The sequence below is a fragment of the Trachemys scripta genome, chromosome 7 (genome assembly GCF_013100865.1).
Source record: "Trachemys scripta elegans isolate TJP31775 chromosome 7, CAS_Tse_1.0, whole genome shotgun sequence".
NCBI lineage: Eukaryota > Metazoa > Chordata > Testudines > Emydidae > Trachemys > Trachemys scripta.
Window position 1 is genome coordinate 82,938,225 of NC_048304.1, and position 19,480 is coordinate 82,957,704.

The window sequence follows — 19,480 nt, forward strand, 5'->3', positions numbered from 1 at the left end:
CTTGAAGTTACCTGCCCCCTATATTATTTTTATATATATATAATATAATGTCACAATTGTTTTAAAAAGTTCTTTATTTGTTGCACAACACATTGAGAGAAATCAGAAGGTGGATGGGGGGGGGGGGGGGAGGAGGGAAGGACAAGTCCGGAAACCAAATCAAAAATTCGCATATGCCAGTTGTCTGCTGCTTGTGCGATCCTCTGGGGTTGAGTGTGTGGGTCCCCGTAGCCTCCCCCCTCGTGTTCTTGGGCATCTGGGTGAGGAGGCTATGGAACTTCGGGAGGAGGGAGGGCGGTTATACAGGCGCTGCAGTGGCAGTCTGGGGTCTTGCTGCCTTTCCTGCATTAGATCCACCATACAGCGCAGCATGTCAGTTTGCTCCCCCATGAGCTTGACCATAGGGTGCTACCTGCTCTCATCACGCACATCCCTCCTCTCTTTGTGTTCATGTAATGCTTTATGGGACTCCGCAGTTGTTTGCCTCCATGCATTCAGCTGGGCCCTATCAGTGCGGGAGGACTGCATGAGCTTGGCAAACATGTCATCCCGAGTTTGTTTTTTCCGCCTTCTAATCTGGCCTTTGGGATGGAGTAGTTAGGGGCCGCGTTGAAACATTTGCACCTGCGGGAGGAGAAAAAGGGAGTGTAGTATTTTTAAAGATACATGTCAGAGAACAAAGGGGACACACTTTCTCAGTGAAACAGGCAATTCATAGTACACAGCACATGTTCTTTCTGTACAAGTTCGCATTTTGCCTCTTATACTGAAGTGCCTGCCACTTTGGTGTGAGTAAGCCATCACACATGGCCGGGCAACAGAATTCAGCTTGCAGGCAGCCATGGTAAGCCCTAGTGGCACGCAGAGTTCTGCTTCTTCTGCATTCATTTCAATGCTTTCAAACTGCCGGGCGCCCTTTCTCATAGCAAGCAATGCCTGGTGGGATTTCCATATAAAAGGAGGGCCTGCGGGCTCTCTGGGATGATTGCTTCACACAACACTCCCCCCCACCCCACACCCACCCCACACCCACTGCGTGGCTCTGATCAGGGATGAGCCCTTTAAACACGAACAGCCCAGCACAGCTGGGTTTTCCCCCCCACTGCGAGGCTCCGATCAGGCTCTCCCTCACCAGAAGTAACTTTTCCAGGGTCATGGTCCGGGAGCCCACCTTGGGAGTGGGGGGAGCCTATTGTCTCCAGCGTTAAGAATAGTTCCTGGCTAGGGGGGAAAACCGATTTCCCCACTTAATGCCTGTGCACTGTTGTCCTCCTCATCGTTGTCATTCAATAACATCCTCCTCGCTCCATGCAACTCCCCCTTGCAGGTGTGCACGGACAGTGATGGGGTAGTGTTGGCATCACCCCCTATAATTGCATGCAGCTCACGGGTAGAAGCAGAATGCATGGGGCTGTGACCCAGAGCGCCTGTTCACCTCCCTGGCTTTTTGGTATGCTTGTCTGAGCTCCTTGATTTTTGTACGACGCTGCTTTGTGTCCCCGGAGTAGGCTCTTTCCGTCATGGCCCTGGAGATTTTAGCATATGTATTTGCGTTTCTTTTTTTGGAACGTAGTTCTGCCGTAACAGATTCATCTCCCCAACATGCAATGAGATCCAGTACTTCTCGTTTGGACCATGCTGGAGCTCGTCTGCGAATCTGGGACTGCGTGATATCTTGTGATGGTGGACTCTGCATGGTCGCCTGTGATGGTGGACTGTGCTGATGGTGACCAAACGAAATGAAATTCAAAAGTTCCTGGGGTTTTTCCTGCCCTCCTGGCTAGTGCATCGGAGTTGAGTGTTGTCCAGAGCAGTCACAAGGGAGCATTCTGGAATAGCTCCCGGAGGCCAATAATGTCGAATTGCATCCATAATACCTTTAACCTGGGATTGTGATCTCGATTTTTAGCGCTACTCCACTTGCTGAGGTGGAGTACAGAAATTGTATTAAAGATAAAGAGCCTTTTAAATAGAAAAAAACGTTTCGGTCGTGTGGACGGAATCATTTTTTTTCAAATTAACTCTGCTAATTCCGAAATAACCGACTAGTGTAGATCAGGCCTTAGTGTACTTTAATAAAACCGGAGTAGATTAAAGTGCATTAGGGAGCTGCTAGTTTGCAGCAGTAGTGTCCACACAGACATGCTAGCGTGGGCTAGACTTGCACCCTAGTTTGTTGCAAAACTAAATGTTCATTTAGACAAGCTTTAATAGCTGTCATACACATTGGGAACTTGGAACATAGTCTTTTTGTGAACAGGAAAACAGATCATATGTTTCTTTTAAAGCGCAAAGTGATATTTCAGTTTGGAGGTATATAGGGCTGCCATGAGTCTCTTAAGGTGCATTTAAAAAAAAAAAAAAAATCTTAGTCATGATGGATGTGGCATTTGGCCAACAAATCTGCCAAGCTGTAGTACCACAGATCATGGTGTCGTGCTCCCATCTTTGAAGTGCCCTTTGGGTTTTGATGGGTACCTTTGCCTTAGCCAGAGAAACGAACAAAAGGTATAGATCTAGGTACCAAGCACAGCTGGTCTAGTCTTGCTTGCTTTGTCCTTGAATTTGCTGGGGCAGTGCTACCTGGGGCACGAGAATTTCGTATCTAACTTGATCTGTTTCCACCAATACATATGCTTGCCCTTCAGTTCAAAATTCTATTGCGGCTGTGTAATATGAATTTGTTAGCAAAAGAGTTCTTCTCACCAGTTCTTCTAATGTTTTCCGCCCCCCCAACCCTGCTCAAGGCATTATGCTCTAAATCACCTGTATTGAGAAGAGCTGGTGAGAGGATTTGGGGGCTGCTCAAACTCTAGTTTCTTCTCTTTTTATTCTAGGGACAGCAGTGAGGCATCTGGACTGGCAGGAGGCCAGACTTGCCTGGGGCTTTGCAGGGGAATCAGGAAAGGGTAGAGAGCTCAGCACTCAGGTGGACCAACATAATATAGTACATTGTTTTCCAAACTCTTTAATGCTGAGCTCTCTTCAGGAAAATGAAATCAAATGCCTCTCCACTCTAACACTGTCATGAGTTGTCATATTTTAGAGTTTTAATGAAACAACTCATAAGCTTGCCCTTACATCATTCCTTAAAACAGAAGTTTGTTAATAAAATAACTTGTATTCAAAAATTTATTTAAACACTGAACTAGAACAGTACTTTTAAAGTTTACTGTAATATATTAATTTTTTTATAGTTGGCAACATGTTTGTTAGAGAAATATTCTGCCCAGGAGTTCTGCGATCCTCAGGCTTGGCTTCTTCTCGGTTGTGAGGGAGAGAGGGAGCAGGGAAAGAGAGATGGTATTAATACCAAGGGTCAAAAGAGTTAAAGGTATTATGAACTTTTACTGTCCAACATTAAAACAGTGATACAAAGTTTAGGGTTGTTTCTATAGGGGCCGTGGTTCACTCGGTTTCTTGGCAAATACCCAAAAGCATTCATTCTAGAGTTGAAAGCTTACTGATCAAACATAAGAAATAAAAAGCATTTCTATTGAAACTGAAATTGAGTAATTATGCAAAAAAACCAAAAACCTTAACCTGTTGAAGTCTCTCTCTCCTTTTGGAGGCAAAAATCAGTCTGTTTCATTAACCTTTTTGATGAAAAGGAAGGTTGTAATTTTATTCTCAGTGCTGATGTGTAAAAGGTATTCACTTCTCCTATTTTTAACAGGCACAAGCTAGAGGAGATACAAGCTAGGAAAGGTCGGGGGAAATACGTCTTTTGTTGATTTGGAACCCTGGATGGCTGGCTAGTTACGAATGGATGCTTTGGTAGGCAAGGACACCATGACACCTGTTGCATGGACCATGGTTTGCATTCTGATCAAGGGACATCATCTGGTTGGGTCCTTTTTCCTTTGATGGGATGGGTTGTGGCTGATTCATCTCACTGTGCTGATGCAGTGCAGTTGATTTCAGGATTTGATGAAAAGCTGAGAGAGAGAGAAACGATAGGAGGAAGGAAATAGTGGGGCAGAAAGTAACACAAAGGGAATGGGAGACAGGATCTTGTGTGACTGTGCTGTGGGCAATTAGGTATCCTTGCTGATTGGCCAAGGACTGGATGTCATGATTTTCAAGGCTTGATGGCCTTCCTCTTGGGAAGAAAATCCTTTCATCAGCTCCTTCTCTCCTGGGATCAGGGAGGAGGAGACCATGAGTTGGGAAGAGACAAGACCTGAGAAGCTAAGATGCACTGAAATGAGATGTTCTTTTCAAAGTCTCCTTTTAAGAACCCCAAAAAGATGGTGGGAGAGGGAAAGTTGGTTGCATAGTTCATCACCTCATTATTTTGTCCACTAATAATCCTAATATGTGACATACCAATTTTGCTTCATTAATTTCTGGTTCTGCATCTTTTCTTTCTACCAACCATGATTTCAACACATACCCTGAATTATATCAGAAGGCCTTTTTGTTTAGACTAATTCAGTCTGTCTCCTTTTTGTACCTTTTTCCCCATCAACATTTGTTTATAGGTTAATGTAACATCTTATGAACTTTCAGATGCTTTTTACATTTGAGCTTACATTTAAGGTAAATTTTTGGGCTCAGTTATTACGACAGAGAATAAATAGTGGTATCTCCCAAGTGTACCTACTTGTGACACCTACTCTTGAGTGACTGCTCACTTTGGTATATCTTTTTCCTTTCTTAGATGCTTTAATGAGTAGTGAAATAGTTAAGTGTTGACACTTAAAGGCCTCATATTGCATCTGAGTTTGTGCCCTTGGAGATGACTAGGGTAGATCACATCTGAGCTATTGGATAAGGCTCTCTAAAAGCTCAGGCAGACACAGCATCAGCTACACTGGGGTTATATTTTGAAGTTTTCTTCACCCTAACAGCTAGAGATTTGCTCTTTTTAAAATGAAAGGTGAGACTGGAGGACAGCTGAGAAGCATGCTGCATCCTCCACACACCCCCAGCCCTTTGTGCTCTCAGGGGCCATGCACCACACTTGGGGGAAACAATGATCAAGTGAAATGCTCCAGCTTTCTTTAGCCCTGCTTGGAAAGGAGGGCCAGAGATGCTCATCCCAAGCCACTGGATCCATTGGTTAGTTAATGTCTTTGGCCATAAATGCTTCCTTTACCTCCAAAGAGTTGCAGATAGTAAATGGGTACTGTAAGAGTTACATTCTCTACCATTCCTTGTTGATAACTCAGCGTTTTAAAAGTAGACTGACATTGGTCTAATTTAGTGACCCTCCATTTGTGCAAAAAGTATGGGTCAGGGAGGAGGGAAGAACAATTGTTAGAGTTGTGCAAACAACTGAATTTTTTTTTCCAGTTTGCAGGGCAAAAAAAACCCCTTTTGCGTTGGATGATGCATCTTGGACCTGAAACAAACATTTTATTTCATTTGACTCTTAATTAAATTGAAGTAAATTTTGAAAGAAAACACTGCTTTGTATGACAAAAATAAAAATGTCCAAAATAAAATATCTGAATTTTGTTCATGTTTTTTAACTAAAACAATTCAACGCAAACTTGCTAAATGTTTTTGGTGATCCAAATATGCATTTTTTTTGCGCACACTGCCGCTCCTCCCCCTCCACCCCCCCGCCCCCAAAAGTCCAAATGTGTTTGTCCAGGTCTATCAACTGCACTCCAGAAAGCAGAGTATAAATCCCCAGCAGGGGGAGCATGAGTTAAGCATTGTTCCCACAACTGACTTGAAATAGTTGATGCTTATAACAAATTCATTGCATATTTGTGCCTGAGGGAGGGAAGAGGAAGGGATTGTGGAGGGTGAAGTCAAGTCTTAAAATAGATCCCTGATAACTGAACTTAAGACAAATATCAAATATAGGGGGCTCGGAAGGAGCCCCAGCATGGCCCACAAGCAGTATCTTGATAAGTCTAGCTTATACTTTTCTTGCTCCTCTTGAACCCTTTTGTGTTAGGGTAACAACTGGGATTTGGGGTGAGATGGAGGGGTTGGAGATTGGTGTTGGTCTTTTATATTAATACTGGGTAGGTTGGCAAACTTTAGCACCCTACCTGCAAGACTGAGTGAACCGGCTTATCTTTATCTCCCATGCAAGTCCTGAAGGGGTGTCAGGATGTCAAGTTGAAGGACCCCAGCTGGTGGTGGCAGTGAATAATGTTGTAACTGAATTCTGCAATGTGAAAGTAGAACCTCCATCACTCACGTCTCCAACCATACAGTTGAATAACTCACATTTAATCAATAAGGGTGAAAACACCATTGTAGAAATCTGGGTAAAATTGTACTGGTTTAATGAGAAGACAGCTCTTGTCTAAAACAATGATACTTCAGTAGTTTAAACACTTGTATGAATGCTTTCCATTTTGAGAAGTAAGTCAGTAAAGATCTTTTCCTCGCAGCTGTTTTCTCCTGGAATGATTTTAGTCCTCAAGAACGTTGTACAAGGAGGAAGGAAAAGTTGTCTAGTCAGATGACTACTCTAAATAAGAGAGTTGAACTGCTAGAAATAAAGTAAATTTCTGATCCTGTAGTGGAGCATTGCTAATTTGATGGAAATTTTACACTCCCTTGGACAGTCTTTATCTATCCTTAATGCATCCTCTTTCCTATAACCCTTAAAGGCAATACACAAGCTTAAACCCTTAGAAATCATGGAGTGGAAAAAGTCAGGGGAGGGAAGGAGATATCAGTTATTTGGGTGTGCCCAGAAAGATCTTTGTCCAGAAATGAAAGTGAACACTAGCTATGCTACAGTGGGAAAAAGTATAAAAGTCTCCAACTACTATTCTTCTCTTTTTCAGGTGAACATAGCCTTTAAACAACCTGGAAAGAGGTTAGAGCACCAAGGAATTAGAATTGAATTTGTAGGACAAATTGGTGAGTTTTGAAGCTGCCAATGGGGTGTGGGTAGATGTGATTTATGGAACTTTACATTCATGACTGTCAGCACTCTGGCTCAGTCCCCATGACTACATCAGGATAGTGGTTAACAAGTGCTGAAGTAAGACAATGTCTGAGTCATTTTAACTCTGAAGTAATGTGCTAGTTTTGCTGGTCAGAAATTGGAAAAAGCAGCAGTATTCTTCTTTCCCCTTTCACCAGTCTATTTAAGAGTTGATTTATGGGAAACGTGGAGAAACATTTTATGGCCAACCAGAGAGTGTGCTTGGCATTTACCCAACTTCTTGCCACACACGATCACTGCAGAACTGTGTTCACAATCTTAATCTGCATACTCAAAATGAAAACCTAGGGAAATTTAGACTTTTTTTAAACCACAGGTGACAATTGCATGAAAAATAGCACCCAAAGATTAATCTCTTGCTTATTTCTCATGTCATATTTAGTGTATCAAACGAAAATACCAAGCATGTGCCTGCTGTACAGGCCTGTATTACTTTTTTTTTAGTCTTTAATCCTTGATTTAGAAGGAAAGGAGGTATAGGAAAAGAAGGATGGTAATGGCCTATAATTACCTCTTTCTAGAAATAAATTTCTGGCCCTTCCAGTCTTCTAAAGTGTAGTTGTGTACTGTTACTGAACATAAAGTAAGGTGTTTTAAATATCTCAAAGTGCAGAGATCCTATAACATTGCATTAAACTGAACTTCATTTTTTTATTCAGATTTAGAAACTAAAATTGTGAAGAACCTGCATCATTTGGTTAGGTTCAAAGGTCTATCAGTAGCTTCTCCCAAAAATACTTGAAATAGCCTCTCTGTACACCTTAGATTTATTATGAAATTCTGTATCTTCTGTTTACAATAGAGCCTCTCTGACTTATACAAAAAATATTCTCGCTGCCACAGTAAATTTACTAGTAAATCATGAAGTAGTATAATTAATTAAAAGAATGTTGCAAAGTGTATTTTGTTCATTTGACAACTGTTCAATTTTAAACCTGCAAAAAACTGTAACTAACGTGTCTGTCACTTAAATACTGTTCTTTTGTATTTCTAACAAGCTGCTTTCATAATGCATTATTACTTGGGTTGTGGTATATTTAAATGTGAGCCTGCTTAGCGTAATGAGTTAATTTTTAATTCTCTGCTAGGGAGAATTAATTAAATTTGAATAAATTGTCAAATATTTTAACTCCTCGTGATAGTTACTAGCTGACCATATTTCTTTACAATTCTGAATCATAAAGAACAACTTACACGTAGAAATGGTTTTCCTGATAGGTTTTGCAAAGTTAAAAATGTGTTATGTGAAGACTGCGTGGCTCAAAGATATAGTAATAATGTTTAAACACAAAGGGTCACAGTGAGCCCTGATGTAAATGCATGCAACTCCATTAGTCCGTGTGTGCCTGTTTACAGCATGACAGAACTTGGACCTAAGTGACTGGTTTGAACTTACTTAAGTTGGTAGTAATGACGATGTACCTTCTAACAATTTTTTTGTAACTTGTAGATTAATTGGTCGTGGCAGTCCTGTTCCAGATGTTGCTAATTGTCTTCTTTTAGCCTTTCTACTGTAACTACCAGAGACTAAGTGGACATGGAGACTTTTTATTACAGAATGTTGGAGTTAGTTTATTTATGTAACTCATTTAACCAGAAATTTCTTTATTAAATCCAGAGGCCTAATGGTCTTTGTACAATTGCTCTAAATAATTAGTCTACTGCATCTGAACAATAACAACATTTGATCAAAATATGTACAGGGTAAATTCAGGAGTGCTTAGATCCATATTGGTTGGCTCCAACTTCAGGCAGGTATTAGCAGTGAACCATCTAAGAGCTTGTCTTTTTATACCCTTTAACAAACCAGTGATGTCATTGCCTGTTGCCAACTTAGCTAAAAACGGGTTTGGGTCATTACTGGTTCAACACACACAATTCTTTCTTGTTTTTAACGATCTCTGATAATTGAGGCATTTTCTTCTCATCATTTACCTTTCTGGTCTAGTTGTTTGCTGAAGGCGTTTTAAATTCCACTGATCTGGAGGTGAATTGAATTACTGTCTTCTCCCCTTCACACGCCTCACTCCCACCAGTCAGTAGAACTAGAAAAAGAAGTTTCAAATGATGTTTGCTTCAACATTTGTATTTTTTTATTTTTTTTATTTTTTTTTTATTTTTAATGAACTCTGACTTTTTGCTTCTCAATTTCAGAACTCTTCAATGATAAGAGCAATACTCATGAATTTGTAAACCTAGTGAAAGAACTAGCCTTACCAGGAGAACTGACACAAAGCAGAAGTTATGACTTTGAGTTTATGCAAGTTGAGAAGCCATACGAATCCTACATTGGTGCCAATGTCAGATTGAGGTATGAAAATATGCATTTAAATGGGCAGATCCTATGAAATTTGATACTAGAATCAGATATCCTGTTAGGTTATATGTAAAACAGGCTGAATGTGCATTCAACAAAATAGTAATTCTGTCAAGTCTGTTTCCCATTAAATTGTAAACATAAAATTAACACTGTATTGCAGAACTAAAATTTGTATCTTTCTCCAAAACTCTGTACATGGAATTTAAGGATATTACTGTGCTCACACTCACAATGGCACTCTTTTCTAGATGGACAGTGAGACTCCCACCTAGAAAATGGGTTGGTATTTCATTCATTTCATCTGTTTGTGAAGGCCAGCCCTTCTGTAAGGTGACATTTTCTCAAGTGCTGACTGATTCCAGTAGAACACAGGAAGTGATATGCTTTTTCAGAGGACTTAAGGGGATAATTCTGGTAGCTGGCTCTTATCTCTTTGGAAGCATCAGGATCACATGGAGGTTTATCCCAAAGACCACTCAAGACATGTGCTGGTCTCCCAAGTCTCTGATACCAAAGCTTCCTGTGAATTCAAAAATATCTTCAGTTTTGTCATATAAACCCAGTTCTCTGTTGGAGGGGCTGTCAAGATGCTGTATGTCCCCTTTTTAAAATTGAAAGTTAACTTATGAATAAAATACACTTTCCTCAAGCACAGTGTTTTGATTATTTCGTGTTAACAAAGAGCATAAGGTAAGAAAATAACATTTGACATGCTACTTTGAAGAACACCAAGATAGATAGTAGACTTGATGTCCATGAAGAAATCTTGTATTTGAGAACAAGGAGGATTTTTGTTTATGGCACTCTGATTCTTGATATGTATCAACTAAGGGTGGTGATTAATCGCAGTTAACTCATTCAATTAACTGCAATTAAAAAATTAATCACTATTAATTACACTGATAAATAATAGATTACCAATTGAAATTTTATTAAATATTTTTGAATGTTTTTCTACATTTTTCAAATATATTGATTTCTATTACAACTCAACACAAAGTGTACAGTACTGACTTAGTAGTTTTTATTACAAATATTTACACTGTAAAAAGATAGTATTTTTCAATTCACCTCATACCAGTACTTTAGTGCAATCTCTATTGTGAAAGTGTAATTTACAAATGTAGCTTTTTTTTGTTTTTGAATGCAGTTATGTAACAATGTAAAACTTTAGAGCCTACAAGTCCACTCAGTCCTACTTCTTATTCAGGCAATCGCTAAGAGAAACAAGTTTGTTTACACTTACGGGAGATACTGCTGCCTGCTTCTTGTTTACAGTGTCACCTGAAAGTGAGAACAGGCGTTCACGTGGCACTCTTTTGTAGCTGGCATTGCAAGGTATTTACATGCCAGATCTGCTAAACATTCGTATGCCCCTTCATGCCTCAGCCACCATTCCCAAGGACATGCTTCCATGCTGCTGCTGATTGTTTAAAAAAAATAGTGTGTTAATGAGACTTGTGACTGAACTCCTTGGGGGAGAATTGTATGACTTCTGTTCTGTTTCACCCGCATTCTGCCATATATTTCATGTTATAGCAGTCTCGGATGATGACCCAGCACATGGTGTTTGATTTACGAACACTGTCACTGCAGATTTAACAAAATGCAAAGAAGGTATCAATGTGAGATTTCTAAAAATAGCTATGGCGCTCGACCCAAGGTTTCAGTTTTTGGAAGGCACTTCAGATTTTTCAAAGGACGAGGAGTGGAGCATGCTTTCAGAAGTAGTTTTAAAAGAGCAACGTTTTGATGTGGAAACTACAGAACCCAAACCACCAAAAAAAGAAAATCAACCTTCTGCTGGTGGCATCTCCATCAGATGATGGAAATGAACATGCATCGGTCCGCTCTGCTTAGGTTTGTTATCGAGCAGAAGCCGTTATCAGCATGTCCTCTGGAATGATGGTTGAAGCATTAAAGGACATATGAGTCTTTAGTGCATCTTGCACATAAATATCTTGCAATGCCAGTTACAACAGTGTTGTGCAAACACCTGTTTTCACTTTCAGGTGACGCTGTAAACAAGAAGTGGGCAGCATTATCTCCTGCAAATGTAAACAAACTCATTTGTCTGAGTGGCTGAAGTAGGACTGAGTGGACTTGTAGGCTCTAAAGTTTTACATTGTTTTATTTTTGAATGCGGTTATTTTCTTGTACATAATTCTACATTTTTAAGTTCAACTTTCATGATAAAGAGATTGCACTATAGTATTTATATTAAGTGAATTGAAATATACTATTTTTTACAGTGAAAATATTTGTAATAAATATAAAATGAGCATTGTACACTCTGTATTCTGTGTTGAAATTGATATATTTGAAAATGTAGAAAACATTCAAAAATATTTTAAAAAATGGTATTCTGTTATTGTTTAGCAGTGCGATTAATTGCGATTAATTTTTTTAATCGCTTGACAACTCTAGTATCAGTGTGACTAAAGGAAATGAGACTGGAGGCATGTGTTGCCGAGGCTTTGACTTGACTAGCTAGTAAGTAAAACAATGGATAAAATTCTGTAGAATGTTAGGTTTAAAAAGAAATGTCTAATTACTGAATATAAAATTACCCTCTTGTAGTATTATTTTGGTTTTTAGTTATTTAATTAGTGTTATCTTGGCAACTTTATCCATAAAAACAATATAATCTGCATAACTGAGTCTCGTTAACTTTACTGTTTACTTCGTAGGTATTTTCTTAAAGTGACAATAGTAAGACGACTGTCAGATTTGGTAAAAGAATATGATCTTATTGTTCACCAGCTTGCGACATACCCAGATGTTAACAACTCTATTAAAATGGAAGTAGGCATTGAAGACTGCCTGCATATAGAATTTGAATATAACAAGTCGAAGTAAGTATGACTCAAAACCTACACAAATAGAAGGACTCAGACTGATCAAGAAGAGAGAAACCTTTGATGTAATATAGATGACTTAAAAATGAGTTTATCGTAATGATTCTTGCATTATGAGCTTTTTTTAAAGATCCTAGAGGCTTGAAAACGAAATGATTGATCATAAAGGCAAAGATTTAATTTTCAGAGTAGTTGCCAAGTGCCATTTTCAGTGCTTAACGTTCAGTCTCCTGCAGACTTGCTAGTGACTTTTTGATTTAGCTCCTGCAATCATACTATTTGGATGACTGTAGTGCATTCTCAGTTGGAATCTGTAATGGTAGGGATGTTCTAGCCTCACTTGAGTGGTTGGGAAACCCACCTTAGCAGAAAGGCACTGTTCAGTTCAGTTTCAGCAATAAAAATGATGTACCTGTATATTTTTTTTTTCTTAAACTCTAGCTAAAATCATGTGTATTAGGTAAGCCTTTAACTGAAAGCCATGTTTGTTCTCCTAAAGGTATCACTTAAAGGATGTGATTGTTGGAAAAATTTATTTCCTCTTAGTAAGAATAAAAATTCAGCACATGGAGTTGCAGCTGATCAAAAAGGAGATCACTGGAATTGGTAAGATGAGCAAAAAAGGAAGAATTCAAATATGAGCTAGTAATCTGTGTATCATAGAGTTGATGCAAACCTAATAGTAAGAAGTTAGTCAAAGATATATTTTGGTTCATCAGACATTTTAAGGGGGTTTCTGTTCATCTGGGGTTCAGAATCAAATTTGATATCTAATATAAAAGTAGCTAGATCTTGTAGTAGACCTCTACTTCATACTTTAGGATTCAAAGCTTGCTTTTGGGTTGGAGAGCTCATCCTAGATCACTTTAAATTTACAGGCTATTTACAGAACGCTTGATACTCAAACTAAAAATATGCATGAGTTGTTTGGTTATTCACTTAGTTTAGTATCTGAAATTAGTGGACTTTTATTTTTAAATAGTTGAGGAGGGTGGTCATGTTCTTTGAATAGCAGATAATTGTGAAGACAGAGTAAAGATTTCAAAAATGCTTAAGTCCCATTAACTTCATTAGGGTTCACTAGTAACTCTTGAAAATGGAACTTACAAGCCTACATTACTTAGACATTTTTGAAAATGTTATCCATCATCTACATCCCCCCCCCCTTATTAAAGGAGATATATATGGAAAACATTGTCTTAAAAGAACTAGAAGGCTTTATATAAAAACAAAGGAAGACCTAACTTTACAAATATCAGTGTTAGGTTTGGTCTTTCCTGTTTTTTGCTGAACGATGATTTGGAGGTCTGGGATGTTTGAATGCTCATACTTCAACTGAGGAGGTAGTGATGCTGCATCTTTAACAGACATCCTATATTTGAGTGTCCATTAGTCATTGGAATTAAATAAGTGTTATTAAAAGCAAACTAAAAACAGTTTTTGTGATGCCAGAATTTTACAAGCTCTTCAGTCACCTTACAGTTTTCCAGGGTAGACAAGACATGAATTTGTAACATGGAAAAGAAGCAGAAAAGTTTTTCCTTAAAACTTAAGCTGCTTTAATACATCAGAGAGGGTGCAAATCATTTCTTTTCCTTTACAAGTCAATCTTTACACCTTTAAGCGCCACACTTTCGCTAAACACCTCATGATTCATGGGCTTGTTACAGAGCTACTCGATCCCTCAAATAAACAAGTAGATTACTGTTAGTACTATGTCCATTTCACAAAATCAGCATACAATTTGGTACAATAAGTTTTAACTCAAAGGCGGTTTGAAGCAGGAGTAGGTGGATGATTGCAGATAAAGCTTCCAAAGCGTTTACCCATACTATATGTAGCGCTACCTAGTATTTTTTTTGTCACTTATGAATATAAACACTGTTGGAAGTTTGGTTTCCCTTTGTATGTCTTCTAAGAAAGACTGTGTATATTAAGAAAAAAAACTCAAGGGTTTATGTCAATTAAAGTGAAAACACTGTTCTTGGGCAGGAATTGCCATAAGACTATTGTTTGGAGTCCTGTAGTTTCACTGAAAAAGCATATCAAGTAAATGTTCCAAAATGTCTCGATTCATCAACACCTTGCACTTTTGTTTTTGGTTTTTTTTAAACCAGGGCCCAGTACCACAACAGAGACGGAAACCATTGCTAAGTATGAAATAATGGATGGTGCACCAGTCAAAGGTAAATAATTGCACTTGAACTTTAGAGAGCATTCTAGTGTAAAAATTATAACTGTTTTTTAAGACTAGTTTGCTTCTATATAGATAGGAATTGGTTGTCTTGAAAAACCCCACTAATTTTTCTTTGGGTTGTAAAAGTGGTACAAGTAAGTAAGGTAGAATGCCCAAAGCTGCAAGTGGCAATAGTGATTACTTAACCTAGAGATAGGGTTCTAATTATGAAATTTGTTTGAAGTTGAATCCTTTACTAATCCTAGTCACCCCCACCAATACCTGTGATCTGATTTGGGATTCCAGTTCAAGCCCATCTCTACTACATTAATAGCTCACTATATAGGAGGAAGTGAAGAATGTTTTTCCTAAAAAGTGGGATGACAGTCCTTCTTTTCTCTCATTTTGCTGCCATGTGTTCCCCTTCTTTACTAGTGTTTTTAAGTACTTCCATCTCTGATCTCTACCATATTTGCCTCTTTGGAAGCAGACTCTTCAGCAAGCTTCTGAGCACAAGCCATCTGGTGCCTACTGTCAGGACACGTAGCTGCTCTAAGGCAGCAGTTCTCAACCAGGGGTACACAGAGGTCTTCCGGGGGGTACATCAACTCGCCTAGATATTAGCCTAGTTTTACAACAGGCTACATAATAAGCAGAAGTGAAGTCAGTATAAACTAAAATTTCATACAATGACTTGTTTATACTGCTCTATATACTGTGTACTGAAATGTAAGTACTATATTTATATTCCAGTTGACTTATTTTATAAGATGAGAAAGTAAAAATGAGAAAGTAAGTAATTTTTCAGTATTACGGTGCTGTGACAATTTTTTTGTATTTTAATGTCTGATTTTGTAAATAGTCTTTTAGTTGAGGTGAAACTTGGGGTACGCAAGACAAATCAGACATGCAGTAGTCTGGAAAGGTTGAGAACCACTGCTCTAAGGGATCATGGATATCAACTGTGCTGTGAATATTTGGGTGCCTCTAAATTACAATAACTCACTAGGTGGAAAAGATATTATTCTTTAGGCCTGGTCTAAACATGAAAGTTACACCAATTTAGGTAATGGTGTAGTTTAACTAAAATAAGTTTAAAAGTTGGTGCAGCTTTGTTGGGCAAACTAAAATAAGTCAGGTTAAACAGACTTGGACACACTTATCTGTTGAAAACTGGTTGCCCCTAAAGGGCAAGCTATGCTGATATATCTGTTTTTAAAACTGGTTAGAAGTGTGCCCACATAGGGATTTAACTAAACTGGTGTAAGTTTGCTTGTGTAGTCAAGCCCCTAGAAAGTTCCTTTCCCCTTCTGAGCTATTGTAGCAAATACCTTGAAGGCACTCCAAGACTTGGTTCACCCCATCAGTGGGGCAGATTCTGGAACAATTAGCAGTCCTAAAGGAAGAGGCTGGCTGCTAATGACTCTCAAGCTTGCTTCCAGAGGAGAGTTTAGGGACGGATGTGGTAAATAAAGGTAGAGGAAAAGAAGGATAACAAGACTTAAAGCTCCTTAAGAAAAAGCAGTGGGAGAAAGAGAAGGAAGTAGGCAGGGAGGGTTCTGGTTTGTGGTGAGGAGGAGGTACGGGTATGCAAGCTTCCAGTCACATTTGAATGGTGACAGAACTCCCTTGAGCAACTACTTTAGTATCCTGAGACAAGACTGAACAGCAAGATTAAATCACCCTTTCTGGTGACAGAGCTATCTGAAGGTTGTGTTGCAAAAACTCCAACTAGAATTTGGATCCTGTAGATCCAAATCAGTCTGATTTGGGCATGGCTGAAGAACAGTGACTGATCAATAGTGGTCTGATCTGGTTTTGAGTGAAAATAGTGTTCTTATTGACTTTGAGCTAGTATTAGCATTTTCTACAATAGCTCTGACAACAAGTTTTAGATTATTTTAGTAATTTAGCGATGAGAGGTCCCAGGAAAGGGTTATCCTAGGTGACCGTTCATATTTGGCATTGACTTCTTATTTAATTATAGAATTGGCCTTCAAGGTCTTGGTCCTTTAAAGCCCTGAATGGTCTGGAACCCGGTTAGGTGAAATAGCCTCTCACCTATGCCATCTTCTGGCACATCATTGACTTAAAGGCTCTTGTAAACTACAGGACCTGTGTTGTGTTTCCCAGATGAGGGCCTGTGCCTTTAGAATCTGAAGGGTGCTTGGGTAGAAGACATCCATTTTGTGGAACGTATTTTAACTATAGTTCTCTCAGATGAAACTAACTCTAACTTTTCTTTCCTCTTCAAGGTGAATCAATTCCTATAAGACTTTTCTTAGCAGGCTATGATCCAACTCCTACAATGAGGGATGTGAACAAAAAATTTTCAGTGAGATATTTTTTGAATCTAGTGCTTGTGGATGAAGAAGACAGACGGTACTTCAAACAACAGGTATGGTGTTGTACAGGCTGGAGCCTTGTGGCAGGATGGCTTTTGTTGTGAACAGTGGGTTTTTTGTTTTTAATTTTTCATATTTGGAAACCGAACAAGTAAATTCTATGCTACAAATAGAAATGTGAAAGACTTATTTTTCTCCCATTTGCTGTATTGAATAGCAAGCGCACAAAACTTAATTTGCAAGTGAGGAGGAAGAAGGGGATGATCAACACTATTTTAGCAAAGATGAGGTATTAGTGTGATATAAAATGCAAGAAAGGAGTGATTGATGCCCCAGGAAACTTAAAATCTAAAGAGCCAGACAAAACAATACTAATAGAAATTGCTGTGTCTAAAAAGGAAATTATTGGAACGTTTTTTTTTTTTTTAATTTTATTTTATTTTACGTGAGTGGGTTAATGCAGGATGAAGAAACAGAAGGAATTTGATTTGGTTCCTGGCATAAGAGAGTACAAATGTAAAGGATCTAAAGGGCAGGGTGGATACTTTGTTACCATAAGAGGAAATATGGATAGGAACAAAACTGAAAACATGTAAACAGGGCCTTAAAGTATGAATAAGAAGCTTGAATTTAATGCAGAAAGTAAGAGGAAGCCGGGTGGATTAGAAGAAGGGAGTGACCTGATTCAGATTTTGGGCAAGAAATATTGTTTATCTTTCTTTTGTTTGACAGCACAGAACGGGAGCAAAGTGAGCATTGGAGTAGCCAGAGAGGCAGTGACTAACTAGGAGAGAGCACAAGACACATGGATATACAATTTTAATTTATAAACTGAATTGCTCATGTTCTCAAATCTATCTGTACCTGACTTATAGAAATATAGCTTATTATAGAACTGAAATAGTCATGCAAAGTATTTTGAAAACCTTGCATCAATAGAAACTTATGATTAATTTTGACGTTATAGGGTTAATAGTTGACCAGACATAACACTATACTAAATGAGCATTTGCTTCCCCTAAATAGGAAATAATTCTTTGGAGAAAAGCTCCTGAGAAACTGAGGAAACCACGAACAAATTTTCACCAGCGGTTTGAATCTCCAGAACCACAAGCATCTGCTGAGCAACCTGAAATGTGAACTAGTATAGGAGGTGAAAAAAGTATTGTGACACTTCAGGAGGTTAAAGATGGCAGCAGCCTGTAGGAAAAGAGAAGACAAAAACTCACATTACAACTGTCTTCCTTCGTCTTACAGTGTTGCATTTACCATATTACTAAAACATTCGTCAAGTAAACATTCAAGTGTGTATATACATTTAAAATAAAGTGCTTTCTCAAACACTGGAACTTTCTTAAGCTACTATTTTATACTGCACATTTTACTTTTATTTGATAATGTTATGCACTTGATATGCATAAAACTTAAATCTAGTTATATATTTCCATGCACGTAGGCTTGTATATTTATTTTTTTGCTAATCACCTATAATATGTAGATTAAAGCATTTCTCCCCCTTCATGTCATTTATCGCATGCATACCTCCAGTGCTGCTTATCTGCACTGGTTTTGAAACCAACAGATAAGTATACTATACACTAAAAATCAGGGTTTATGGTGGATCTTTTTGTCTTAAGAATAATTAAGTCTCATTCTAGACGTGTAAGCATATTTAACGCTTTATAAACCACATACATATACATACCACAAACTTGCTGTACCTGTTTGGAGTCTTCTAAGACCATACCATGGTTCTCAGAGGGTTTGAATCTTGTATTTTTCACAAGAATATTCACAAACAAATTTGTTCCCAAGATGATCCTTTTAGATGTGTGGTGGCTCTTTACAATTCACTCTAACCATATTTGTTTTTACTTAAGTCTAATGTTTTCTAGTAACTGTAGAACTCGCACTTCTCCCACCCATTGCTGTTTTACTTTAACTGAGATGATTCACGGGGATGGAAATGTTTTAACATAGCTGACTCTATAATGATTAAACTGAGACCTAGTGTTTGTTCTTGAAATCAACTTTTTACATGCACAATATTTACTCATCTCCTCTTGGATTCACAAACCTACTCTCCTCTTTATAGCTTGCTCCCTTGCCATCCTGGGGGAGGAGGAAAAATGACAGCCTCTCAGAAGAACATACTTATTCTTGTCCATCTAGGCCTATAATTGGGTGGGAGACAAACTTTTTTTTTAAAAAAATATTTTTTAAACTAGTTGAGTTTGAAAAGTGTTGAGAAATTTGTCTAGGAAAACAGAATACTTTTGTCTTACTCCTCTCTTGTGTGAGTTTAGAGTCTTTGAACAAATTACTTAAACAAGTTAGCCTCCATTTGTTCACAATTAATCATGTAGTCTGTCATCAGACATATGTGTGGATTGGACACAAAATGAACTGTGCTGTGTGAAAGGCTACTTGCGCTTGTATTTCACTTGGACTATAAACAAGACACTCTCTTTCTAAACTTCAGTGCAGGCGTCCTTGGTTTACCTTACTTTGAGTAAGCAAAATAATTGAATTAAACTTCTGTAAAATGTTTTACTACTACGGCACTTTGATAAAGCAGACAAAGATTCTATGTACTATATACTGGGGTATTTCTCTTAAATGTGGATATCTGAGTGCAAATTTAACTCCCTCATGTAAGTGCCTGTTCAGAATTTTTTTAAAAAATATGCCAAATATTTTCATGATCACTTGCATGTTGTAATCTGGAAACTATTCCAAGAGACTTTGAAAACAGATTGTATTTAACCAGCCTCAGATTGTGCAACCATGTATAATAAACAAGAAATGCACTGAGCCTCTATTTGAGTTATTAAAATAGCTGTATTCTCACTAAAA

General features: G+C 38.2%; 1 protein-coding gene and 1 long non-coding RNA gene across 3 annotated transcripts in view; one reads left to right on the forward strand and one right to left on the reverse strand.

Moving 5' to 3' along the window:
* The window catches only part of VPS26A (VPS26, retromer complex component A), a 32,129-nt gene extending 12,649 nt beyond the window's left edge, over positions 1 to 19,480 (forward strand). For both annotated transcript variants that reach the window (XM_034775838.1, XM_034775839.1), the window contains exons 3-9: positions 6,762 to 6,837; positions 9,080 to 9,236; positions 11,936 to 12,100; positions 12,603 to 12,709; positions 14,221 to 14,289; positions 16,535 to 16,677; positions 17,651 to 19,480. In XM_034775838.1, the coding sequence (XP_034631729.1) occupies positions 6,762 to 6,837; positions 9,080 to 9,236; positions 11,936 to 12,100; positions 12,603 to 12,709; positions 14,221 to 14,289; positions 16,535 to 16,677; positions 17,651 to 17,764 (831 nt within the window). In that variant the 3' untranslated portion in view covers positions 17,765 to 19,480. The remainder of the gene's footprint in view (positions 1 to 6,761; positions 6,838 to 9,079; positions 9,237 to 11,935; positions 12,101 to 12,602; positions 12,710 to 14,220; positions 14,290 to 16,534; positions 16,678 to 17,650) is intronic.
* LOC117880104 lies at positions 329 to 9,005 on the reverse strand. The gene is made up of 3 exons (XR_004646476.1): positions 8,861 to 9,005; positions 6,012 to 6,130; positions 329 to 624 (listed from the first exon to the last, which is right to left on the reverse strand). It is a non-coding gene; the product is annotated as an uncharacterized LOC117880104 (long non-coding RNA).